This window comes from Cinclus cinclus, chromosome 3 (genome assembly GCF_963662255.1).
Source record: "Cinclus cinclus chromosome 3, bCinCin1.1, whole genome shotgun sequence".
In the NCBI taxonomy this organism is placed as follows: domain Eukaryota; kingdom Metazoa; phylum Chordata; class Aves; order Passeriformes; family Cinclidae; genus Cinclus; species Cinclus cinclus.
This window is the reverse complement of record NC_085048.1, coordinates 116,709,016-116,735,291: the sequence shown is the minus strand read 5'-3', so window position 1 is coordinate 116,735,291 and position 26,276 is coordinate 116,709,016. Positions and strand designations below refer to the sequence as shown.

Below are 26,276 nucleotides of genomic sequence, written 5' to 3'. Positions count from 1 at the left end.
GGCGCTGTCGCTCAGCCTTCCAGTCTGGCAGGGCTGGGGAGCAGCAGGTGTGCATTTGCTGTCAAAAATAAATCTTTTCCTTCTTATGATCAGCATTGTCCGAGTGTTTCTTTAGTCTTTTTCCAAGCTTTTGGCCTCCCTTCTTCCCCGGAAATCTTTTTCTGTCCCTCTTCAGGCACTTGGTGACATTTGGGACGGGGAGTTAAGCAACATGAACCATTCAGCAACGGCTCCTTTTGCCAACTGTACGGCCCGTTACAGAGTCCTGAGCTTCCAGCTCGGTCTACGTCTGCCTTGTATAAGGGTGTGGTTTGCAGGGATGGAAGTGTCACCCCACTGTTAAAGCTGGGAGGAAATCAGAAGTGGCAAAGTGCCATTTTGGCTAAAGTGCTGCCCATATTCTTTGTCCTTCCCCTTTCCCTGCAACTGATCAAACCATTTAGTTAAAACAGGTCAATATCCTCCATGAGTCCATTTTGACATGGCACTTTACAAGTTCCATGTTGGATCATATGCCTTACTCCGGGCACCAGATGTTACCACCTCCATCATCACTCAGGCCTCCGGTCTTGGACCTGGTCCCAGAAACACCAGCCCCACTACTCCCTATGGCCTGGTCCCCTGCCCTCTTTCACAGCCCTCCCCATCCCCTCTCACTGTTACCTGAACTTCCCTTGCCCAGGAAGGAAAAGCCACTTTGCAGGGAAGACTGTGTGGCCTGCCTGGGGATTACAAGCCCACTTATTTCACAAATAACTTCTGGGATAAGCACATCCAGGTCACATCCTCACTTGTTACCCTTCTCTCCCTCCACTCTCCTGGTCCCCACAGACAACAATAAGGCTTGTGCTACAAGAAAACTGTTTATTTTTTTCAAACAGAACTTTTTTTTTCAACACTTGTTTGTCAGGGTTTTCATTCTTTTTTTGCAAAGATGCAGTATTAGCTGAACAATCTCTGCAGATACATATATATAAGTGTATGTATATATATATATATATATATATAAAATATATGTGTGTGCATGTATTTATAAACTTAAACAATCCTGGAAACTTGTGTCACTCATAGCCCTTCCTGCTTTGTAACAGACAAGAAAACTCCCAACAAAGGGCAAAAATGCAGCCCCTCTCAACCAGAACTGAATCATATCCATCTGTGGCTGGACACCATCTCACCAGCTCCAGCTGCGAGGCTCTAACTCGAGTGTAAATGCATCCTTTTACAGCATTTCTAGACACTGGCCATTGCTAAATAGGGCTGTGCTGGGACATTGGCCCCCCTCCCCTGTGCCCAGCCCTTGGGGAGAGCACACCAAGGACAAGGAGCAGCCCTCTAACAGGTGGCAAATGGTTCTCACTTTGCAGGTGGGCTATGACTTTCTAACTCAAATACCTACAGGCAGAACTGGAGACAAAGGAAAAAGGGAAGGAGATGCTTTTCTGAGAGAAGTGGCCACAGTAACACAGACTGGCTGCCCAGAGCATGTTTCTGCTTATTCAAGAGTCACTGAGGAAGAAACCTCCCAGAGGAAATATTTTGTTCCACCTGAGAGCTCCTCCCTGCCTTTGAGGAAATACATTAACACAAACTGGTTGAGACAAAGTAGAGGCAGAGGTCCAAGGTGGTGGGCTGGGGGACAGAACACTTCTAGTGTTAGCTACGATAGCTATCATTATCATCAAAGTAAGAATCACAATCTGAATAATTACCAATCATAAAGTTGTCTTCATCAAGGTCATCATCATCATCATCATCATAGTCTTCCTGCCACTGTGGATCATAGTCCTGGTCTTCAACCTCCTTTTCATCTTCATCTGTGTTGGGGGAGTCACACAGGATCATACATTTTTGCCTGTTGAGAAGGAGAGCATAAGAGCAGAGCCTCTGCTGTGAGCATCAGCTGCCACCTAGCCCCACAACAGCCCACTGTCATTGTCTCAGCATCTCCATCCAGAGACACTCAGGAGAGTCCAGGGAGAGCAACTTCCATAACTGAGTCTGCCAGTGATGGAACTTTCTTGATCATAGCTGTATACAAGCAGAGGTTTTGCTGGTTTCCCTACACCACTATGTAACTTAAATTGCTACCTCAAACCATAAAACAGGATTCAAATAATCAAGTGTCTGTCATTCACCCTCTTGTATGTCAGTGAGCACAGGAGAAAACTGCTCACCTGCTTTTTGCCTGCACTCACTTGCCCTGTTAACCCCACTAAGAAAACTAACCCTGTACATGCAAGGGCTGAAGCAGGAACATTTGCGAGTTTCAACTTTCTCTGAACAGCATCTCCTGAAGTCTGGAGTCCAACATGGAAATCCTGTTAGCAGGAAAGAACAGCCAAAAGAGACAGAGAAACAGTATGTAATTTGGGGTGCACACCCTTACCCTGCACACACAGAATCCTGAGTATATCCACTCAGCTGATCAAGCCCCTTAGTCTGCCCACAATCAAATCAGACCAGAGCAAGACAAGCCATGAGCAGCCAGGTGGCCTTCACCTGTGTGGAGTGCCAGAGAATTGCAAAGAGACGCTCCTTGATCTGCCGCATCAACTCCAAACCCACGCGGAAGTGCTCTGCTTTCAGGAGCTGCAGGGAAGTGGCCAAGTCCTGGTATTGCAGCAGGGTTTCCTCTGCAATTCAAAGCCAACACAGTCATGCTGCATCCCACACTCTTGAGCAGAGACCAAGTCCTGGGCTCTGATTGTGAAGTCAGCCAGAGCTGCTTAGATCTCCTGTCCACTTGCATCCCCCTTTCAGAACAGAACATTGCTGCTCTTTACTGCATCCATCTCCACGGGCAGCCGAAGTGCTCCAGTGGACTTTCTCAGAAGTTACATCAAGAAGGCAAAAATGGACTGGGAGAAGAGAGGCCAGCTGGGTGTTGGTATATATGCTACTGCCCCACTAGAGAGCTGCTGCTCTTTGACTACAGCTGGAAATGCTAGTGACAGCTTCAAAGAGGCTGCAGGACTTACCTAGAAGGATCTGTAGAGCATTAGTGAGCAGCTCCAGGCTCTCAGTCTGCTGTTTCACAATATCCATGCTCTCAGTGTCCTGGTTATAGTAGCTGTACACACAGGAGTAGGCCAGCACCTGGAAAAGTATAGATCATATAGTTAAGCACCCTCTTTCAGCTTCAGAGTGGGCAAAAAGGGAACAACATCAAACCCTTCCAGACCTCATTATTACCAGTGGGATCTGGCCTGTGGCCATAGCCCAGTGACCCATTATAAGCAGCAGCAGTGCCAGGCTAACTAGAACTACTGGCAGGATTGGAAATGAATGTGCAAGTATTTTATATTGAAGTCTAAAATACCTGATTGTTCCCACCTGCAAACCATCACAAGAACACAGACTGTAAATGCATAACAAGTGTGATTGAGCAGCAGGCAAAGAGTCAAACCCACCAGCACACAGGACCATGCAATGCTGGCTGAACAAAAGTGGCAGTGAAGTAAGAGAATGGAGCCCAAAGAGAACCAGGCATGGTGCTTTACAGCACCAAGAGCCCACAACAAAGGCATTTCAACAAGTGGCAAACTTCAGTTATTAATGAACAACCCCTAAAGCCATATAGGCACCCAGCTGGGAATGAGATCACTGCTTCCATTTAAAGAAATTGGCCAGAAAATTTGGTATCAGCAGCAACAAGCAACAGGGATATGTACCCAAGAAAACTCAGGGGTTAAGACACTGAGAAGACAAAATAGGGTCAGGCACCCTTGTCCTACATGCCTCTCTCAAAATCAAGCTTACCTGCAAAACCAAGGTGTATATGCAAAGTCAGTACTGCAAATACAATTCCCACCTCCTGCTGTTGTTTCAGGACAGAGCAGGCATTACAGGCCTAGAGTGTCACAGGCTAACACACACACAGTGGCTGCACTACATATCCTTTTTCATGTGGCTGTGAGGACATGCAGTAAGTAACTCAGTGCTTCCAAAATATCTTAGTTCATGAAATCAAGATAGGAAAATAAAATCCTAACATGAATATCAAGAGGAACTTCCTGACTGCAACATAGCATCAGGAGATTTCCAAGTACCTTCACTAGGGCATTTCTAATAGGAAGGGACCAAACCGAGTGGATGAAAACCCTAAATATAGACTTTGTGTTGATTCCATGGTGTTAACTTGAGCTGAGCTCCAAACCCTATGACCTGACTGTAAGGAACATTGCAAACAAAGCTCAACTCAGACTCAAAACCCGAAAGGGCAGACATGAGCTCTTCTGTCCTGATGCTATTCCTCCCCTCAAGTTTTCTCTGTCTCATCTTGCTTGGAGAAGAACGATGTTAGTGTCTCCTCACTTTAAAAAAGGCATGAAATACACCAACAGAATTAAGTCTAAATCTTAGCAAGACTGTATTATCCAGACTTACCTTCCGTGCCTGTTCTAGCACTTTGCAGGCATCAAGAACAAAGGTCAAGTTCCTAATTTTTGGCATCTCTCTGATGGAAGAAATGCTGTTCCTCAGACCTGTGGCAAATTCCTGCAATAACCAAAAGAGAAGGGGGGGGGGGGGGGTAAGTCAGTGTCACTGTCAAGCTCCACAAGACTAAAAAACAGCACCTCCCACACAAATAACTGCTAAGCATTCTGAAGTGCCATCCCAGAAGATGCAGGCAGCAGCAGAGGATTTAATGCATCCAACTGTAACATTTCTAGTGTGCCATAACTTAAACTTTTTACAGCACCTCATCTCAGCCTTCAGTCACCATTGCTTCCAACTCCTACACCACTCTGAGCCCCTGAACACCACCAGTCAGGTGCTCAATTTCCACAACAGACTGGATAAAAGAAAGCAGCCAAGGACTACTCCTTTATGACAGAGTCAGGGCAAAATGATCATCCAGTGATCCCCACCTGGATGTGAAGCCTGCTTCTAAGCAGAGAAGACACTGACACAACAGCAAGTGCCCTGCTCACCAGGGCTGAGCAGCAGTCAGCATCTGCAAAGGAAGGAGGAGGCCTTACCCTCGCATGGTGATGAAAGGTGCATCTCTCGTTGTAATCCTGGAAACGCTTCTCCTGCCAAGCTGCTTTACTCACCTGAAGGGAAAAGTACAGGAACTTGTAGCAATTTCCCTCAAGTACCAGGGCTACCTGGAAATGCCAGCGTTACTGGCAAATCCACAAAGTTCAGAGTAAAGGGCCCAAGTGGAGATCCTTACCATCTCTGAGATGCTACAAGAGCCTCTGAACACAAGCATGAACCAACGAGACACAGCAAACCACTCACCATAGCAGAGCAGTTGTAATAATCCTTGTGATTCGGCCTCCAGGGCTTGAGGCAGCGCCAGCAGAAGCCGTGGTTGCACTTTGCACATGTCATGCTGCAGAAGGACAATGGGAATCACTCAATCCTGAAAGCCACTTTGCAGACAGCTCCCGACAGTGCTCCCCTGCACCATAGCCAGGGACTGTGCCACCCAGTCACGAACACAGCAGCAAACAAAACTGTATACTCACTGCAGGCACCCCTCATTTTTCTCTATCTGAGCCTGGCAGTTTGGGCAGTGCTTTGAAATGAGCTTAGCCAGATGTTTGCTTTGGGCTTCACTTGTCATTCCCTCATAGTATCCATCATCATCCACCCACTGAGACATGTGGCTGCAGCTGGCAGGATAATGGGCCTGAGAGAGAGGAAAAGACCATCAGACAACCACACAAAAGCAGAAGGGTGTGTGCCAAACCTAAGACAGTACAGCTTGTGATCTAGCTCGGCCTCACCTCTGGGAAGTTGCAATTGAAGCAGGATATCCAGGAGCACTTGGAACAGGCTGCTCCATAACCAAGTCCATCCTTAAGGAGGATCTGATCACAGCCCTGAGGATTGGTGCACCATGTCAGGTTGGAGCAACACTCAACGTAGCATCTGAGGAGGGCTTTTTCATACTGTAATGAGAAGCCAGGAAAGGGATTTAAGCCTGAGAAGCTGCATGGTTAGCCCTTAAAAGCAGGGTCTGGGGCTCTGGGCTATGCATCTCACCAAACAGCTGCTCACAACAAAACAGCAGTCAGTTTACATTTTAATTCCCTTTGTGCTAATTTTTATATCTTACCCATGTTATATCTGGAAGCTGTTTAATTTCACAAAACTGCTGAGGTAGGAAGACATTTCTGGAAATAAAACCTGGTCCAACCTCTCCATCTTAAAGCATGATTGCTTGGGACTCCGTCCAGCTGGATTTTGAATATAGCCAAGCATGGACACTTCAAACCTCTCTGCCCCAACTGGTCCCATGTTTCACTTACTATTAAAAAAAAACAAAACAAAACCCTGACCCCAACAACCAGTTTTGTTATGTTTAAATATAATTCCAGCATTACATATTCTTACAATAATCTAGTTATTTTGAGCTCGGGATTGGACCACAGACCTCCACGTATTATTGTAACTCAAAATATTCCATGACTTTATGTGTGAATCTGCATCAGACATTAACACTCCAGCCACACGACTTACAGATGAAAAGGAAAACATAACATTTCAGTGAGAGCAACTTGTTCAAATCAGCTGCTATTTATGTCCACCTGCAATAATTATTTCTTTTAATAAAACAGAGCCACAGGCTAATAAATCCTGCTTTCAGACAGGTGTGACTATGGAATTTGCAAAGGTAGTAAGGACTAACTATCGAGATATACGCACTAATTCTCCAAACAATTCCTATAAAAAAACAGGACAAAAGATACACCTGTCAAACAACAGAGCAGTGGAAAAGAGACTATTCTGCCCAGCAATTAAGAGTCTGTCGTGTGACAACTACAACTCTGCCATTTTGTGGGGAGGGCATTCAGCTCTAAAAACTGAAAGAATAGAAAAAGTAGCTTCTGCTTTAGAACAAGCAGGTTCTGCTGTAGCCCCATGACAGAGCACTAAGGTAAGCAGAGCTCAGAAAACCTGGTTTAGAGACATCTGTAGACTCACACAGACTTAGAGTGAAGATTAAGTCTCATGTGGTAATTCCTGCCATCTTCACAAAAACCTGAACTGCTGAAAGCCAGAGACTGATGGAAGAAAAATGACACAGGGGTCACTGATGCAGCAGTAAAATGAAATTGCTTATGTTTTTATTTGGCTTTGATTTTTATTATTATTTAATTGCTCCCAGCACACTAGTAAAGGATACTTGTCATAAACTGCTACCATGGCTCTCATCTAGTCCTGAAGTAATGATCTCCCTGAAATGTTGCTTGCTAGAGATTTATTTAGAGGAAATACCACTGTGCTTTTTTGTTAATGTTATGCTTTCCTGAACAGCTTATGATTATGGTATTGAACATAATCAGAGACAACAGACAAAATCTGGCTGGCCACCATTATCGTGCTACTGGACTTGGTAACAGGAAGGGGAAAAGCAGAAACAAAATTATCTGATAGTGCTGACCAAAATGTAAGAAGAGAGCTTGGACACCTAGCAAGCACCCCTCCTGCTTTACCTTGGCTATGATCTCCTGGGAGGACACGATGGAGTAGATGAAGGCTGTTGTTGGCCGAGCACGGCACTCGGATATGGGACAGGTGCAGTTGACAACCATGTTCTGCTCGATGCGAGTCGTGAGATACTCCCTCCAACAGGGCTGGCAGGGCACAAGAGGAGAGATCAGACCTAAAAGGGGCCGTGTGACCCTGCAAGCCCTCCCCACCCAGCAGAGGGTGCGCAAAACCCCACAGATCATAGGCAAAGCACACAAGTAGGAATAGACAAACCAGGGAGTGAAGAATCACAACAAAAAAAAGTGAGCTAAGAGAATGTACAAGCTCTGAAAAGTCCCCGAACACATTCAAAGAACAGCTGCTCCAAGTAGACAGCAGCAATTCCCTGTTAAGTAGCAGGAACAAAAGCCCCAGGACCTTCACCTTGCAACAGTAGTGCATGCAGCAAAGGGTTGGTGGCTTCTCAGTAGGACACAGCTGATTCACACAGACTGGGCAGTGGGTTCCAGGACTTGGGGGAGGCTGGACATCCTGCACTTGCAGCCCTGAGGAGATGAGCAGGGCCTCACGGTTCTCCACATAGCACTGGATCAGGAAATCCACGTTCCACCTACAGTGCATGAGCAGGTGCTGAGCAATATCATCCGGTACGCTCAGAGTATCCTGGACCTGCTGTACTGTCTGGTTCATGAGCAGCTTTGCCTCCTCTGGACTGAGCGTGTGCCCCATTGGCACCTGCAGCATTGCCATGAGATATTCTTCTGCCTTGTCTGTGCCAGGATTCCGCCTGATACGGAGAAATGTGTTAGGTTCTTACAGGGTGGAGATGCACTACCACACACACCTGGTGACACGAACCCCCTACCAGTGCAGGCTGTCCCTGCTGTCCTCCTCCAGAGATGCCTGGGCCAGCCTGCATTGGAAAGTCATCTGTGCTTGGCCGCCAAGAGGTGCTGTGGATTCAGCAGAGATGTATTCCAAGACATGAGGCCTCCCCTCCTGGCGCCGGAGATAGCCCTGGTTCAGCAGGTGCAGGATGCAGGACAGCACGTCCACGCTGTGGCAGCAGAAGCTCAGGAACTGCACGCCTGGCCCCAGCTCGCCCTTCTGACAGGCATCGATCACCTACGGCAGCAAGGGAGCCCCAGTGCAGTGGCTGCAGCCCCCGGGCAGCCCCTGTGCCCCCTGTGCACCACCCCCGTACCCTGAACACCAGGTTGTCGATGTGCAGCTGCTTCTCCACCTTGAGGATGCGTGTGATGAGGCAGCACAGGACGTTCCTCTTCCTTTCCAGGGCGCTCACCTCGGCCCTCTCTGTCCGCAGGTACCTCTGCTGGGGCAGCAGCCTCAGCTGCCGGCCGGAGCTCTGGGCCAGGGCTGCCTGGTTCAGCCGCAGCACACCTGGAGCCAGCGCCCAAGCCAGGCTCAGCCAAGCCTCCAGCTGGGCCCTGAAGGAGCCCCAGGACCCCTTTGTGGCTGGGGACCCAAGCCGGGGCTCCTGCGGCTGCCGGCACCGCCGGCCACCCCAGCCCCGTCCCCCACCCGTGGCCACAGCCACGCACAGACCCGAGACCCGACCGCCCAGGCTGACCCACGGCCCCTGCGTGGCCCCGACCCCGCCCCACACGTGCCCCCAGCCTGACACCCACCCACCCCTGTGCCCCGAGCACCGACACAGGGACACAGCCCCCTCACCAGCCCCACGAGCTCGTGCACCCCTAAGCCCAGCTCCCCATCGGGGTTCAGGCCAGCCCCTCCCCTGGGTGCCCCGGCCCTGCACTCACCCCCTGGAGTGCAGCTCCCCACCAGGACGCCCTGGCCGTGGGTCAGCGGTGTCAGCGCCTGGTGCACCAGGTCAGCAGGGAGCCCCGTGGCCTGCAGCAGGGCCTCCACCGCCACCTCCTGCAGCACGGGTGGGAGGGCAATGGCCGAGGCTCACTGGCCACAGGCCTGGCCTAGCAGTGGGCTCCTGTGCCTCATTCGCTGCTGGAGACCCCAACAGAAAGGAAGGGAGGACGCTGCCCTGCCGTGCTCCTGCCTCCACTGCTTCCCTGGCCCCACCGTGGCCCCAGCCCCTACCTGGGCGTTGTTGAAGCACAGCAGGACGTACATCTGCAGCGTGGACACGTGCAGAACGCAGTCTCCAAACCGCAGCTCAGCGTGGCCCAGCCACGTCCACTGCAGCCGACGGGGCTTCGTGCACTCCCAGCCCGGCCGGCCCTGGCCTGCCAGGGACAGTGTCAGTGCCAGGGATGGGGACCGGCCCTGCCAGGCACTCCCAGCCCACCACCCCTCGTGGCTGAGCTGCCCTGGGGGGTCGGGGCACACCCCCGGCCCCAGCACTCACTCTGCCGGCAGAAGTCGGCAAACTCATCCAGCGGGGAGGTCAGCATGGCCGGGAAAAACCTCCCAGGGTTCTCCATGTAACACAGTGGGGAAACGGGCCAGCAGCGGGGGGACAGGGCCAGCACCTTCACCTCTGGCGCATCTGCCACGGCAGCTGTCCCCAGCACCTGGGCGCAGGGGCACGAGGGCAGCTCGGGTCAGGCTCCAGGATCCCCGCGAGGAAAGCCTGGGGCCTCCGGCCTCCCCACGCCACCATCCCTCTCACCTCGTCCAGGCCCGTGTCCAGCTCCAGCAGCCGCTTATCCTGCTCCTGCAGCTGGAAGAGGCAGAACTGCCGCTGGAGCTCCTCCGACTCGGCCAAGTTGCTCAGCATATCTTGGGGAAAGCGGCTGGGGAAGCACAGCCCGATCTGCTCCACGACGCCTCCTTCCAGCCAAGACGGCCCTTGCGTCAGGAGCCGGTCCCCCAGGTAGTGCCTGCCACGGCCGCCAGCTTCAGTCAGGGCTGGGACCGAGCCCTGTGGCCGTCAGCCACCCGCCAGGAGACGGCCACAGCTCCCAGCCCGGCCTCACCCCGCGGCACACGGGCCTGGCAGCGCACACCCGTCCCCTCCCTGTCCCCAGCAGGGAACCGATTCCACACGCTGGCAACACCCACGGGCCCTCTGCCCGCGATTCCGTAAAAGCAAAGCGGGAGCGCCGCTGCCACGCCAGGCCACGCTGCGCCAGGGCCCTGGCTCTGGGAGACGCGGCAGCCTCACCTGTAGAAGTGTTCAAAGGCGTGGGCAAACTCCAGGCCACTGAAGACGACGAAGGGCTCCAAGAACTGCTGCAGCCGCTCCAGAGGCCCCGTGCTGCCCGCAGCCCTGCGGAGCTCCTGGATCTGCACGTCAAGGTAGCGGGCAAACCGCTCGCTCACCTGCAAGGGACAGGGCTGGCTGCGGACAGGACTCACCAGGTGCCCGCAGGGCAACGTCCCTGCAGGGAGCAGCTGGGAAGCTCCGGCACTCCCGAGCAGGGGCTGAGGGTGCCCAGGCACCGGCCCAAGGCAGGAGTGTGCCAGGGCCGGGCCCACGCTGGGATGAGCGCCATGCGTCTGAGCTGGGCACCATCCAGGGTGCCAGGCCAGGGTTCAGTGACTCGGGGGGAACAGGACAGCCCCCACCCAGAGACTGCCCCTGTGCCGTGGGCCAGGGCAGCTCCCCGGCCCGTGCCCAGAGCCGCGGCACCGGGGCCGCGCTCCCTGGACTCACGTGCAGGGCAGTCAGGAAGGAGAGCTGCAGCAAAGCCCCCGCAAAGCCCTGGCCCAGGGCCAGCACGAAGGTGGCCTGCTGCCCGAAGAGCTCCTCCGTGGCCCCGCGCAGGCGCCGGTACAGCCGGCAGTACCGCTCCGCGAGGTCCGGTGCCTGCCCCGCCGCCTCCAGGAACCGCTGCACCTGCGGGAGCAGGGCGAGGGCTGAGCCCCCAGCAGGATGTGCCCCTTGGAACAGCCCCTGCCCTGCCGTGCCCTGCCCTGCCAGCAGCAACTGCCTGGGTCCCTGGGGCTCGGGGTCCTGGTGCTGCTGCGGGGCTGCCAAGCTGGGAGTGCAGCTCTGAGGGCTGGGCAGGGGCTGTGGGGGCGCTACGGAGACACAGCAGCAGCCCAGCAGAAAATAACAGCTCGCCACTGGACCCAGCTCCTGGCCTGCAGCAGCAGCCTGGCAAACGCAGCAGGGCTGTCCCCGCATCGCTGCAGGCTCTGTGCAGGCCAGGGACAGCCCCGTGCCCTCCCCGTGCTCCCAGGGCACTGCCAGACCCCGCTCCCTGCTCCAACCACCCAGGGAAGGTCCCACACCCCTCCCAGTCGGCCCTCCAGGCTCTACCTGCTGCTGCACCACGCCACGCCAGCACTGTGAGATTCCCCACAGGCCTCTGGACTTCTCCACCACCGCCTTTGCAGTCCTGGCCAGCACCTCCTTGTTCTTCCCCTCCTTCCCACCTGCCAAGGGTCAACCTCAGGCTCCGTGTGCCTCCATGGGCAGGCCCCGCAATGACCCCCCACAGCAGGGCAGAGGGGACGCTGGGGAGGCCACCGCTGGGGCATGACCACAAGCCTTCCCTGCCCCAGGAGCCTCTGTGCCATCGGACGCTCCCCAGAGGAGCCCCACGGCCACAGCCTGGCACTCTGGAGCAGCGCCCACCCAGCCCCAGAGCAGGGCAGCCCCGGCTCACCAGCTGCTCTGGTCTCCTCTGCCTCGCGGCCGCCGGGGTCCACGTGCACCAGGAGCTGGGTCAGGCGCCGCACGCAGGACCCAAAGGCAGCCCTGCGCCCCGCGGCACGGCGGGGCAGCTCCGCGCTCTCCAGGTACTCGCTCAGCAGCCAGGCCAGGGGACTGACACCATCAGCATCTGCAAGGCCAACCAGACTCAGAGCCAGGTGCCTCTGCCTGGGGCACAGCACGGCTGGGTCCCGGAGAGCGCGGGGTACCTGGGCTGGTGATGCTCTGCACCAAGGGGTTCACCAGGGCCTCCCAGAACGTCCTGCCCAGTGCCTGGGCTGCCTCGTCGTCAGGAAGGAAGCGGTTGGCAAAGCCCTGCTCGTGCTGCAGCGCCCGGTTCAGTCTGCAACAGCCACCGGGCAGCGCACGGTGCCAAGGGCTGGAGAACTCCCACGGGAAAGCAGAGCGCAGTGCTGGCTCCCTGCTCTGCCCTTGCCAAGGCACCGTGGCTCACTGGCCCCACTAGCCCCCAGCAGCCAGCGAGGGTCCCTTGCTCCCTCTGGGACCTGCCCCCAATGGCCCTTGGGGCCCTCGCAGCCCCCGACAATTGGCAGCTGGGCAGTGCCTGGACCATGAGATCCTGCTGTGCCTGCCCAACCTCTGCCACGTCAGGATGTGCTGGCCCTGGCGGGAGATCAGCATCCCCCTCTGAGGGGTTAGCCCAGCTTAAGCCCAGGGACCCCAAGGTGGCCCTGGCCATCCAGGACCCGACGGCCAGGAAGGAGCAAGGGTCCCTCCCATCCACGTGGCACATTCAGCAGCTCCTTTCCCAGCCCTGCGGTCCCCTCACAGGCTGCCAGCCGCGTGTCCCCCGGGCCCTGGGACACCAGGCACGCGATGGCACGGCCAGGACGCAACTCACCTGCCAAAGAGCTGCGGCAGCCGCCCCCGGTCTCGGCAGATCTCCTGGCTCCAGGCATGAGCCCGAGCAGTGCAGGAGAGGAACGTCCGCCGGCACAGCTGCTCCTTGAAGATGGGCCAGAAAGTGGGCTTGGGACCCAGCACCTCGATGCCACGCACACGTGTGTCAATGCCACCCTGCGGGAGAGCGGGACCCTGGGTTCCTCGGGCACGGCCCCGACGCCCCGACGCCCCACGCTGCCGCTCCCCGGCCGGCCCTGCTCCCCTACCTGCTGGCACCGCTTCACCCGGATCTGGATGACGGGCCAGAAGCGGGTCATGTTCTCCAGCAGGATCACTCTGCTGTCCGAGGGCAGGATGGTCACCTGCAGGGAAGCGTTGAGCCCTCAGCACGACGGGCAGCCCGAAGAGGCACCGCAGCTCCTGCCGTTCCCACCTCCCCGAGGGCACCTCCCAGGGCCTCACTCCAGAGCCAGACCTCCACGGGGCACAGCAAGGACCAGCCCGCCACTCCCACGGGGACTCACCGCGTTGAGCTCCGTCCTGATGGTGGCAGGGCTGTCCCCGCCCAGCACCACCACCCGGGATGGCATATAGCTGGAGTCCTCGCTGGCCACCAGCATGCTCAGCTCCCTGCAGCACAGCAAACACGGGGCTGCCCAGCTCTCCCCACCTCCCCGCGCTAGCCCCTGGCAGCGCCACGCCCTGCCGGCCACGTCCCGCCGCCCCCAGGGCGGGGCCCGCTGTGGCAGGGCTGCCACAGATCCCCAAAGCCCTCTCCTCCACACACAGCCCTCCCGGCCCAGCCCCACCTGATCACCACTCCACACTGCATGTGCACAGTGATGAAGTGCGAGCCGGTGCTGCCGTTCGACTCCCAGAAGGTCTTGGGGTTCCTGTCCGTGAGCCTGCAGGCCAGGTGCGAGTTGGAAGAGACCTGCACCTTCTCCCAGCACCTGTCCTCCTTCACCTCCATGCTGGAACCTGCGGGCAGAGCACATGGAGCTTCCGGCCACCAAGCCTGCCGTCAACTCCCCCTGCCTGCACTCACCTCGGCACAGGTTGCGCAGGAAGACATCAAAGAAGGGGATGCTGATGGGCTGCTGGCTCCGGCGGTGCTCCTCAATCTGCCCCAGGACCAGCTGGGGGATGGGGCAAGGCTCTTACCGGGGGCCCCTCGTCCTCCTCCCCTCACCCCCCGCAGGGCTGCGCCAGCCAGAGAGCACAAGGCCGCCCCTCAGCAGCAGGGACAGCCTGGTGCTCCCAGACCCAAATCCCCAGCGCAGCCGGGCCCCCCCCCCCAGGCCCACCTGGATGCAGCCAGCCAAGATGCTGCTCGTCAGCTTCTCGTAGAGGCTGGCGTACTTCTCACACTCCATCACCAGCTCCAGCAGGGCCGGCGCCAGCGACGGGACGGTGCTGTGCTTTTCCAGGGCTTTGGACAGAGCCTCGTGGGTGCCCACGTGGCACATCACCACCACACAGTCCTTGCAGGCGCTGCCCAGGCGGTGCAGGAAGCCAACAACCTCCTGCAGCACCTACCGAGACGCAGCCGTGAGCAGACGGGGCACCGCTGGCAACTCCCCGGGCCCCCCAGCAGCCGGAGCTGCAGCTCCATTCCCCTCATCCCAACCCCACCAGCACCCACCAGAGCCTGGCAGGGCACAGCCAGACTGGGCACGCGGCCGCCAGGACACGGCCAGCGCAGCCGCTCCCCCCCTCTCCCAGCACCTCGGACACGAGGCCAGGCTGCCACCAGCAGGGCCCTGCTTGCCCAGAGCCAGGCCGGGCCGAGGCACGGCCGGCGCAGCCACCCCCGCCTGCCGGGAGTCCCGGGGCCCCCTCACCTCCCAGCTGCTGCTGTGGGTGCTCAGGAAGGACACACAGGGCTCCACACTCTCGTGCCAGGGCAGCGCATCCTCCTGGTAACCGTCCAGGAACCTGTTCAGGATCCTGGGTGATGGAAGGGGCCTGCTCAGGCCGGGGCACAGGCACAGCAGTGCTACAGGCAGCCCTGCTTCCCTGCCCTGCATGGAAGGCTCCTCTCAGGACTGGGAGCCAAGGCTCCCCCGGCACCTTGCACACCCCACCAGCACCCAGGCGTGTCCTCTGCCGCCCCTGCGTGTCCCCCCCGGCCCCCAGGCACACACGCTGCCGTGTCCCCACACGGCCCTCTGCCCCAGGACGCTCCCATCAGCGCCTGCCTACGTGCTGGGGTGAGCCCGCCCCCAGTGAAGAACACCCCGCCAGAACCCGCAAACGTTCACTGGGTATCCCCAACGTGACCACCAGCACTCTCACACCTGCTGAGGGGGTCCCAGACCTCCCCAGTCACCCACCTGAGGATGCTCAGGCTCACGGCCTTCTCTGTCCCCAGCAGCTGCAAGCTGCGCAGCAACAGCTGGAAGCAGCTGTGGTCCTGCAGCAGCTGGGCCACCTGGCCACAGGGAACGGAGCCTTGGCTGCAGAGCTGCCGTTCCAGGGCCACCACCACCTCCTTGGACAAGATGCCATCGTCCAGGCCACCCAGCAGCATCTGCACGCCCTTGGGGTCCAACGGGACCTCTCCGCCTGTCGTGACAGGGACACGTGAGCCCAGCCCGGGCCCTCGCTCGGTGGCAGCAGCCCCTCAGGGCGCTCTGCCCTGTCAGGCCGGGCAGCCCTGCCCGTGGCACCCGCGGGGCCGCGGCCGGGGCAGGGTGGGCAGCGCGGTACCTGCAGCCTCCGGGCCCAGGGGCAGCCGGTGCTCCGCCAGGCGATTGATGGCGCTGAGGGCCAGCACCGCCTGGGGGCAGCCGCTGCTCTGCCCCTCCCTCCAGCAGCTCTGCAGCACCGCCGGGAGACCGCAGCTCGCCAGCTGCTCCGCCAGGCCCCGGTGCCCGTCCATCAGCATGTTCACCACCAGCAGCCCGTTCCGCACCCCTGAGGAGCCCCTGCAGGGACACGGCCGTGCCACTCTCCTCCCCCAGCCGCAGAGCCTGCCCTGCGCCCACCCGCCCGTCCTTCCCCCCGCACGCTCGCCCCAGCCTCAGCCGCTCCCCACACTCTGCCCCTACCCTGGGACCCTCTGCATGGTGCTCAGGGCAGCAGGGATGCTCCTCAGCAGGCTGGCAGAGCCCTCGCTGGAGGCAGAGCCGATGCTGGCAAAGATCTCCCGCATCATCTGCGCGTCGCCGTGGTTCCAGGGCAAGCACTTCCCTCTGGCACCTCCCGGCTCACCGTCCGCAGCTCCCACCAGCACCTTCAGGGCCTGCCGGGACAAGAGCGGCGCTCAGGCCGGCGGCCCCTCCGCCACCCCCGGCGCGGCCCTGCCCACCCCCGGCCCCCCGGGCACTCACCGCCAGCCCGGCCTGCTGCACCAGGGCGGAGCAGCCGTGCTGCCGCATGCAGCCCAGCACGGCCCGCACGCCGCCCTCCGTGGCAAAGGGCACTCGCCGCTCGTACCGGGCCAGCAGCACGGCCAGCAGCCGCAGCGTCACCGCCACCAGCGCCTTCTCTGCCACCTCCGTGCTCAGCAGCTCCACTGCCACCTGCACCAGCTTCTCCCTGCGCGGGACGGGACACCTCAGGCACAGCCTCCTGCCGCTGCCGGCACCTTGGGCCCCGCCAGCCGCCTCCTTGCTGCCCACCCCGCAGCTGGGACAGCCCCACCAACGGGCCTGCCTGGGACAGAGGCACACAGAATCCACTTCTCCTCTCGCACGTGGCTCCCTTCACGCTCCCACTGCCACCCCCCGCTCTTCCAGCTCAGCACTGTCCCCGCCTGCAGCAGGAGGGGTGCGCAGCACCCCAGCACTCACCCGGCGCTCCCCGCGCCCAGCCCGCCCTGGGCTGCGCCGACTTGCCGCTCCGACCTGGGCTCCTCCTCCAGCATCTTCAGGATGTGCTTGAGCCCAGCCAAGCGCAGCCCCGCCGCTGAGCTGCTGCTCTGGACCACGTCCACCACAGCCTCAACCTTGGCCAGCGAGCCGCTCTCACTCAGCCCCTTGGAGCTGCCCAGCGCTGGCCGGAGGGACGGAGGCGTCAGGGCAGCGCTGACGCCTCCAGCGGCTCCCGGGGTGCCGCAAACCCACGGACCCGGCACCCGCAGGCAGCCCCGCTTCAGGCAACCCCTGCCTGCACGGCCCCGTGCCCTGCCCACAGCCTTCCCCTGTGGAGGCAGCAGTGCTGCTGCCAGCACCGAGCCTGTGCCCCAGCGTGCGGCAGGACGTTACCCTGGCTCTGCTCCTCCGTCGCCTCCGGCAAGAACAGCCCTTCCCTCTCCAAGAGCTCGCTGAACAGCTGCGAATCCGACTTCGCTGCCTCACCTCGGCCCTGGGGCGGCCCCGGGGCCGCACACGGGTCTCCCTCCTGTGCTGCCTCGGCCATCGCGCCTTCAGGGCCGCTGCTCCCGCAGCCGTCACCCTCTGAGGACTCTGCGGGGCTCCCTCCACCGTCCTGCTCCGCCCCGCTACCGAGGAAGTGTCTGGCGTAGACCCGGGAGCCACGCAGGTCACGCAGGGAGCTGCCCTGGCACCGCTTCTCCAGGACCCGCAGCACCTTCTGGGCCAGCTCCGCAGGTACCGACAGCTGCACCAGGCCCTCTTCGTCCACCTCCGACAGCCACCCCCACGGGGGCGAGTTAATCTCGGGCTCGCCACGCACCCCACGCCCCTTGCGGTGGCCACTGGCAGAACGGACAGAAAGGCTGCACCGCCACAGGTGCCCAGGGCCACTCCCCGCTGCCGCCCTGCCCTGGCTGACCCAGCCCAGCTCCCACCAGCCCACACCTCCCACCCGTGCTCACCACCCAGCTGCAACTGGCAGGATGACTCCACGGCCCTGCCTCGCCTGCCCAAACCCTGCTGGACAGTCACTCTTCCAGTCAGGGCACCCTGCCTTTCCTCTCCTCTCCCCTCCCTGCTCTGCTGGGCCAAGCTCTCCACGCTTTCGCCATCCCCGCTCACCCTCCCCTTTCTGCCCCGTCCAGGCTGTCCCTGCACAGCTCACACTTGCCATCTCCTCTGGGCCTGTTCCCTTCCCTAGTGCTCCCCTTGCTCCTCCCTCCCATTTCCCTGCTGCAGCCACTGGACCCTACCTGCTCTCCCTGGTGCTGCTGGATGAGACAGCTGATCTCTTTCTGCTCCTGTGCTTCCAGCTTCCTCACAAAGAAGAGCAGCTCCCACCATTCGCCACGGCTCAGTGTCTCTGCAGCCTTGGGCAGCTGCTGGCCCAGGTAAGGCAGGGAGTACAGCCCCCCCAAGGGCTTGCACAGGAATGGCTGTGGAACTGCAGGGAAGCACAGCAAGGAAGGGCACTGTCAGCTCTGCCAAATCCCCTATCCTCTGCTGCAAACCCCACATTTCAATTCATATTCTGTGTGGCATATGATGCCTGGAAAGAGTAATACAGAAGTGAAACAGAGCTCCTGCTTCTCCCCAAATCAGAATGACCACGAGAAGGAGATATCCAAGTAAGTTTGTTTTAAATTAGATACTGCACAGTGACATGAAGTTAAGCCTTTAACTACAAGAGCAAGAAGCCATTTAAGAAACCATCTTTTCAACTGGCAATAAGAATATTTTCAAAGTGTGCAATTAGCTGATGATCTCAATAATATTCTCTCTTGCAACCAGTAAATCCAAATCACTCTACACAAAAGATATCCTAGAAGATCACAGCTGTGATAAAAGCTATCCCTGGCTAGAATAATAAGAGATGCTGAACAAGAAAGGGGTATCTGAAGTCTGGATTCTGCCTTTTATCTTCTCCCAGTACAAGGGCAATGTTAAATGATTTTCAAGATGCTGCAAATGTCTTATGAAAATACTTCTTTAATACTTTAACACCTTGTTAAAAGCTTAACCATATGAAGTTGAAAAAAATTGTTGCTGTATTACTGCTTTTAAAAATCCTTATCACTTACTTAAGGGGACTTGAGTGCCCCCAAAGAGCTTCACCTCAGAGAAATTCTAAGCTCATGTTTTGGCAGTTTGGTCAGTTAATTCAAACACAAAGTTGTGACAGTTGCAGTTTAAATCAAATCTTATGCTTTTTGTATGATTACTTTTATTATACATCTTGAGAGATGCCTAGGGTTCAAAAATACTCCACTCACAAACCATGCAATTCCTTAACTAACTTTACATGGTCACACAAAGTAATAGTGCCTTCTAAACCCAGCCTGCTACTTTGCTATGTGTTTGGCCATATAGAGGTCACCACTCCTATCCCACAGCATAATCAGAAAGAAAGAGATGATGTACACACACATCACAACCTCACCTGTGTCTAGATTAAAGCACTTTCTCCCGCTATATTCCTTTTCCTGAGCAGCAGGATCTCTCCACTGGTCCCCAAAACCAACAATCTCCAGTATGTGCCAATGCATCCAGTAGGTCCGACCCGTTGACTCCCGTAAAACCTGTGGGTGAAACAAATCCAGATGATCAGATTTGCTCACTTGTTCAATCCTCTTGCTACATTTGTCCTCCTACTTCCAAAATGCCTGGGAACAGGAAGCACTGCTCAAGTAGAAGAACACCCAATTTGTGTACAAATTTCAGCACACGCATTGTCCAGTTTTGAGACATACCATCTTTACTAACTTGTTGCCTTGGTTACACCTGGATCTTTATTTTTTTAAAAAACACTAACTTTGCCTGCAACCACTACAGATCTCACTTGGTACAGCAGCAGAAGCATGAGTGCATCCAGTTAAACACCCTTGTTTCAAAAGTGCCAAGCTGCAGATGCCTTGGGAAAAGTGGAGAAAGGAAGAACATAACCAACATTTCCTCAAGACAGATGAGCCGTACATAAAGTACCTCAAGGCACTTTTATAACCTTGGTCATTCATCAACCCTCTCAAACAGGTTTTGGGCTCTTGACAAGCCTGCCTCAAAGGCAGCAATTGTTTCCTCTGCTTTATCCAAGTTGCCTCTCAAAAATCAAAAGGATTTTTTATGGCTTCCCATATCACAGTGTTACGTTTAACCTTCTGAGCAGAAACCAGCAACAGCAAGTACAACATGTCAGTAGCTAAAAAAAACCAGCAGAAAAACATATGGTTTGCCTGTTTCACTGACCTCTTTTGGAGTTACACCAGTGCTACTAAACCCACTGTGTGACAGGTGAGATGCAGACAGACTTTGGGAAAGACTGTATGGAAGGAAACTGAGTTGAAGTACATACAATACCAAACTGCCTTCAATGTATCTCTCACCTAAACTAGTTGTGCACCAATGCTATCTTAAAGGAGTCATGGAAAGATATGGCTGCAGGACCAGACACAACAGTGAAATTCTTTCTTTGGAGAGGCAAGAAAAGCAACAGAAATCTGAGCAATGTAAGAAAAATGAGACAAGGTAAGAGACAGACTCATGACAGACTGGCCCAATTGCTATTCAGATCTGGTTTTGTCAAGAGTGTGAGCCTTACAAATAACTTACTGAAAATAACCCTGGATGGAGCAACTGCAAATTCATTCAACCCAATTAAACAGAAAAACAGACAGAAGAGGGAACCCAAGGGACCAACAGGACAAAGGGACTGAAAGCTAACAGTACACTTGAGCTCAACATTGCAGAGAAAACCCTTTGAAATTTATGTCACTGGCAACAGAAGAAAAATATGAAAGTATCTCAGTGCTCTTTCCAAGTGTCCAGTTGATTAAGAGTAAAAGCAAGTACAGGTTTGTAAGAAAGAGAAGTCACTATTCCAAGAAAACACAGATATTAGAGACAAAGAAGAATAAGGACAAAGAGAGAATCACTACAAAATAAATTTCCTTTGCAATTTATCTTTATGGAATGGGTTATAAAAGAGGTTTATAAACCACTTAAAAATAAGATGCAAAGAAGTTATTCAGCTTAGGGGGCCTGAACAGAAACATCACCAGTGCATGGACTAGAACCAGAAAAGCCTTTTAACTGAGGCTTTTATTCCCTGTCTTTTATATGAAAGACAGGGAGGTGATTCCAGAAAACCAGGGGAGAGTCTTGCCTGGCCAACCTACTGGCCATCTGTGATGGAGTGACTACATCAGTGGCCAAGGGAAGAGCTATAGCTATCACCTTTCTGGACTTCAGTAAGGCCTTTGACAGCAATCCCACAACGTCCTTTTCTTCAAACTGGAGAGATATGGACTATTTAGTTGATGAGGAATTGGTTGAACGGTCATATCCAGAGGTCAACAGCTCAACATCCAGCTGGAGATCAGTGACTAGAGTATCCCTCAGGAGTCAGCATGGGGACCAATACCATCTGTGACAACAGTGAGACTGACTGCACTCTCAGCAGGTTTGCTGACATCACCGAGGTGAGCAGTGCAGTTGACAAGTCTGAGGGATGGGATGGCATCCAAAGGGACCTGGATGAACTTGAGAAGTGGTAACCTGATGAGGTTCAACAAGGCCAAGTGCAAGGTCCTGACCCTGGGTTGTGGCCAACCCCAGTACCAATCCAGGCTAGAGGACAAAGGGATTGAAAGCAGCCCTACAGAAAACTCAGCAGAACTGGTGGATGAAAAGCTGGATGTGACTTGGCAATGTGCAGACACCAAAGAGCCAACCATATTCTGGCTGCATCAGAAGCACTGTGGCCAGCAGGTGAAGGGAGGTGATTCTGCCCCTCTGCCCTGCTCTGGTGAGACCCCACCTGGAGTACCTGCACCCAGCTCTGAAAACTTCAGTACAAGGCATGGACCTGTTGGAGCAAGTCCAGAGGAAGGCCACAAAACCCATAATAGGGATGGAACAGCTCTGCTATGTGGAAGCTCTGAGAGAGTTGGGGTTCTTCAACCTGCAGAAGAGACGGCTCCAGGGAAACCTTGCAGAGACCTTTCAATACTTAAGAGGGGCTTGTAAGAAAGATGGGGACAGCCTTTTAAGTAAAGGCTGTTTTAGAGGCCAAGAAACCTTAGCAGCACAACCCATACAAAACCAACTAGCCTTCCATGCAACCCACCCCTTCAGCTCTGAAAGGCATTCTGCTAGGACAGATGCAGTGATACACATCATGCCACACCTATTCTCTGACTTCCTGCATATAAAGGCATCATTAGGAATTCATCAGTCATCCCCACCACTCCCCTCTGCCATTCCAGCCAGAACAAGTCTCTCCATGACCTACCTGTACTGTGTGCGTGTTACTTGTGCTCTGGAGAAACTCGCCTTCCTCCCCAGCTCTAACATCATCACAGTCCTCCAGCAAGCGCACCCTCATGCCGCTCACCAGGTTTGCCCGCAAGTACTCCACGTAGTCACTGCTGTCTGAAAAGTCTGATGCAGTCAGGAAGGTACAGCCCTGCTTTTTGTGAGGGCCAGGATTTGAAGGCAACGCAGGCTTTTGGACAGCAGCGCTGGCCGGGGTCTTGTGCTGGAAGATGGAGCGGGCAGGGCGAGGCTGCGGGTCCCCTTGGGGCAGCGGCTCTGCCTTGTGGCTGCGGCTCCAGCCCATCACGTGCACCAGCTCCGAGATGAGGCTTGCCATGGCCATGCTGAACTCAAACTCCTGCTTCACACGGCTCCTCTCCTCAGGGGCAGGGCTGGGCACAGCACAGCCCTGCTGCTCCTCTCCCCGCTCCACGCCGCTGCTCAGCTTGTCCAGGAGAGAAGTCACACGCAGGTAGCGCTTCACCAGGACGAACAGCTGCTTGCCAGGGATCTGCAACAAGCACAGCTCTCACGCACGGTCTGCAGAGCACCTCCAGCCCCCAGCTCTCTCTGAGCCACCAGCTCATTCCCAGCCAGGCTCCCCTGAGAGCTCCAGAACAGCTGGCAGCAGCAGAGACCTCAGCCCAGCCTCCCCTCCCTGCTGGCAGACCGTGCTCTCCAGGTGCCTCTGCACCACTCCCAGCCTCTCACCAGGCCCAGGTCCTGAGCCAGCTCTCCCAACAGCCAGTCCTGCTCACCCGCCCGCCTTCCACTCCCCTCTTGTCCTGGACAAGGGTGCCTGCCCTGGCCCCCCCACTCCCACCCCTCCTGCCCCACAGGCCAGGGCTGGCGATGGGTCTGTCACTACCTGCGGGAGGTGAATCCCCTCGAAGGACATGCAGTGCTCTGCAGAGGACGTGATCTCAGCAAACAGCTCCAGCAAGGTGCAGCGGCTGTCAAAGTCCATGTGCTGCTCAATGCCATCCTGCTGGCTCAGGGACAGCAGGACATAGGCCCGGCTCCCTGCAACAACAACAAAAGCTCTTCAGGCCCAAGAAAGACAACCCTCACCCCACCCTCCCTGTGAGAGAGACAGAGCCACAGGGAAGGAACAGCTTTGCTGCTCAGTGTCACCTGATCCATATTCTGTCTCTTCCTCTGGAGTGGCAACAAAAATACTCCATGGGGTATTTTTTCTACTCCTAACTCTGCAATATTCTCACAAAGCAGCAACCCCAAATAACTGACTCCAGAACAGGGTCCCGGGGAAGAAAAGAAGTCCAGTTCTAACCTGAATCAGGCCCTCATCTGCCCAACTTCAGAGCTGCATGAACTCGAGCACCAGGACAGGGAAAGCCTGATCTCCTGTGGGATACCCCACAACCAGCAACCTTCCAGGTGCACCCAAGTCTCATCAAGCACTTCCAAGCCATGGCAGCACCTCTTAAATGAGGACTAGACTCTATTCAGGACCTGAGGAAAGTCTCCCTGCTAAGAACAGGCCAGAGACCTTCCAACTGACAGCTCGGAGCAAAGTCACCTCACACTTTGCCAATCTCCTTGGCCTAAGTCCTCCTAACAGTTAATCTGCATCCCAGCTCAGAAACATGGCAGGGGAAAGAGTTTCTAACTCCAAGAGCAGTCCAGACAACTGCAGCCAAGGAAGTCTGGAAGATCCAGGCTGAATCTTCCCCCTTTGCCAAGAAGCCCCGAGACATGCTGCTTCCCAGGCATCTCACCCCTCCCAAAGGCCTGGCACCCCTCAGCTGCCCGGCAACACCTCCTCGGCGGCGCCGAGCAGGAGCAGCCCCCACCTGCATCGTGTGCACCCAGAGCGCGCAGCATCTGGCCGGCAGCGCGGCGGATCCGCTTCTCCTTGTGGCACAGCAGCGTCGTCAGCAGCTCGAGGGCTCCCGTCTCCCTGAAGGCGCCCGCCAGGGAGCCGATGCTGGCGTAGGCGCCCAGCACGTGCACCGTGCTCAGGATGGAGCCCTCGGGCGTCCCGGCCTCGGCCACCTGGCGCCCGGCTCGCTGCACCAGGCTCCTGACATCAGCCTTCATCTCCAGCAGCGAGGCTTCGTCCGGCGAGGCTTCGTCCGACGCGCCGGGCGCCTTCTCCTCTTTCGGCCCTTCCGGCCTCCTCCGGCCCAGCAGCGCCGGGCAGCTGGCGCACACCTCCTCTGCAGACATCCACATGGAGATGTTCTCTGCCTTGGTCTCTGCAGAGGAGGCACCGCTGCCTCCCGCTGCTCTCTCTTCCGAGCTGACGACGCTCCACCGGACCAGGTATTCCGGCCGGCCGGCGTGGCCTCGGCGCTGCCGGAGCAGCTCCTTTGGGCAGGCCTGCAGCTTGGGCCCCAGCTGCACAAGCAGGGTGCCATTGTGCTTCTCATTCATCATGGCAGCAGATGTGTCTGCAGAGACAGAGGGGAAGCAGGGTCAAGCATTTATTTCTGAGCTGCATGCTGGGGGAAGTGTGAGCCAGCACTGACAGTAGAAGTGGTCAAGGCACGGGCTTTGATCCTGAGATCCTACACCCAGGATAAAACTACTTTTCAGAGGCTCACATTCCCCTCCCAAGAAAATAAGACAGGTTTTCATAAACAAAACCAGTTCCAAGTACTGCTGGCACACACAGGAGATTCTCCTCAAAAAAGAAACTAACACAAGACATGAAGGCAAAACAGGCCCTTTTACAAGATAGCAAATAATAGGAGATTTTAATCCTGTTCACATCCCTGCCACTATCCACAACATGACTCTCACAAGTTGCTGCTTTTGCAGTTCTGCCTTCTCTCTTGCTATTTACCGTTTATAATTGTTTAGATTGTGAGTTTGCATAAAGCTCACGGTACTCTTACTGTGTATAGGGGCCTTCGTATCACCAGGCTCTGAAGAAAAGCATGAGCAGTTTCTCAGATCTAGTTCATACACATCAAATCAGGTTCACTACCTGAAAGTCTCTCAGTATTTCCTCCTTGGCCTCTTCTCAGAATTCTTTACCTTTACAATGTTTGTCAATGGACAAAATCCACAGTACTAAAAGGTTTCTACTCTGCTGCCTGACTGTTCTGCATCTTGGGACTACAAAGAAGACACTGTGCTTCTCTGCTTTCATCCATGCACAGAAGTAATCTGCTGTCCAAGACAATCAGCAAGCCAGCTGCAAGCAAAACCACCACGGATTGAGTTGACAAAGGATTCCACATCAGGCTGATAGAAAGGATCTCACGGGAGCTCAGTCACGTGGCAGTGGGAAACGCTCCTACCACTTACACACACTGCAAGAGAAGCAGTGAAGCAAGTCACCAGAGAAACTGTTTTGGCTAATCACGGCTTCTGTATGAAACCATGTTTAACCAAGGAAGATACTAACCATCAAAGACTATGACAGGCACGTTAAAAATATTTTCCAGGTGCAGAGAGAAGCAGCCTGAACTCCCAAGACATTCATACTTACCTTCGATTGCGCTGCCTTCTTTGCAATTTGCAGCACGCCAGATGGGAATCTTCTTGCAGTCTCTGTAATAAAAAGACCAAATTACTCTCCTGTGCTTTGTAACAGTGTTTAGATACCAAACCACAAGCACAAGAATTGTCTTCCTTCAATGAGCCTGCACAGTGCGCACACACACACAGAGGACAGCTCGCACCGACGTGCCTCGGTCCTGGCGCCGCGGAACACACGGGCTTTCCTCCGGGTCGTCCCGGACACCCCGGCGAGCCGCGCCCCTATGCCGGGCCCTTCGCTCACCGCTGTTCCGCAGCCACGGGGAACCGGGCACGGTAAGATCGGGCCCAGCCCCGGTACGCAGGAAACCAACCAACCCCCGAAGCGGGAAGAAGGTAGCGGCTTTTGAGGCGTCGGTCCGACCCTGCGCACGCCCCCGGTCCGACCGTGCCCACGCCCCCGGAGCGGCCCCGGGCGGAGGCGCAGAGCGGCCCCGGCTCCACCGGGAGGCGGCGGAAGCAACGCGCCGCTTCCGTACTCGCTACGGACAGCGGCGAGGGACACGGGAGTAGCGGGAGTTGCGCGTTCCGCGCCCGCGCTCCGCAGTGTTCCCGCCGTGTCCCACCTCAGAATCCCAGGATGGGTCCGGTTGGAAGAGACCCCCATGGTTCATCTGGTTCAGCCTCCCTGCTCAGGCAGGGTCATGGCACAGGATGTGTCCGGATGCTTCTTGAACGTCCCCAGCGAGGGAGACTCCACAACCACTCTGGGCAAT

At 56.3% G+C, this 26,276-nt stretch overlaps 1 protein-coding gene across 1 annotated transcript; it reads right to left on the bottom strand.

Annotated features, from left to right (window-relative positions):
- Positions 1 to 859: 859 nt before the first annotated feature.
- LOC134042805 (cullin-9-like) lies at positions 860 to 25,777 on the bottom strand. Its single transcript, XM_062490730.1, has 42 exons — positions 25,712 to 25,777; positions 25,511 to 25,572; positions 23,865 to 24,464; positions 22,919 to 23,073; positions 22,028 to 22,561; positions 19,181 to 19,319; positions 17,994 to 18,184; positions 17,131 to 17,509; positions 16,717 to 16,918; positions 16,255 to 16,462; positions 15,973 to 16,166; positions 15,632 to 15,849; positions 15,256 to 15,487; positions 14,764 to 14,869; positions 14,227 to 14,454; positions 13,968 to 14,058; positions 13,729 to 13,900; positions 13,444 to 13,549; positions 13,186 to 13,281; positions 12,918 to 13,093; positions 12,265 to 12,398; positions 12,009 to 12,185; positions 11,660 to 11,775; positions 11,051 to 11,233; positions 10,559 to 10,716; positions 10,064 to 10,274; positions 9,800 to 9,965; positions 9,532 to 9,677; positions 9,237 to 9,354; positions 8,657 to 8,853; positions 8,318 to 8,577; positions 7,876 to 8,239; positions 7,455 to 7,595; positions 5,742 to 5,906; positions 5,481 to 5,644; positions 5,251 to 5,344; positions 4,986 to 5,060; positions 4,390 to 4,500; positions 2,982 to 3,099; positions 2,503 to 2,636; positions 2,230 to 2,321; positions 860 to 1,855 (listed from the first exon to the last, which is right to left on the bottom strand). Exons 3-42 carry the CDS (start codon positions 24,448 to 24,450, stop codon positions 1,657 to 1,659), a joined length of 7,536 nt encoding a protein of 2,511 aa, XP_062346714.1. The 5' UTR covers positions 24,451 to 24,464; positions 25,511 to 25,572; positions 25,712 to 25,777; the 3' UTR covers positions 860 to 1,656.
- Positions 25,778 to 26,276: the final 499 nt, after the last annotated feature.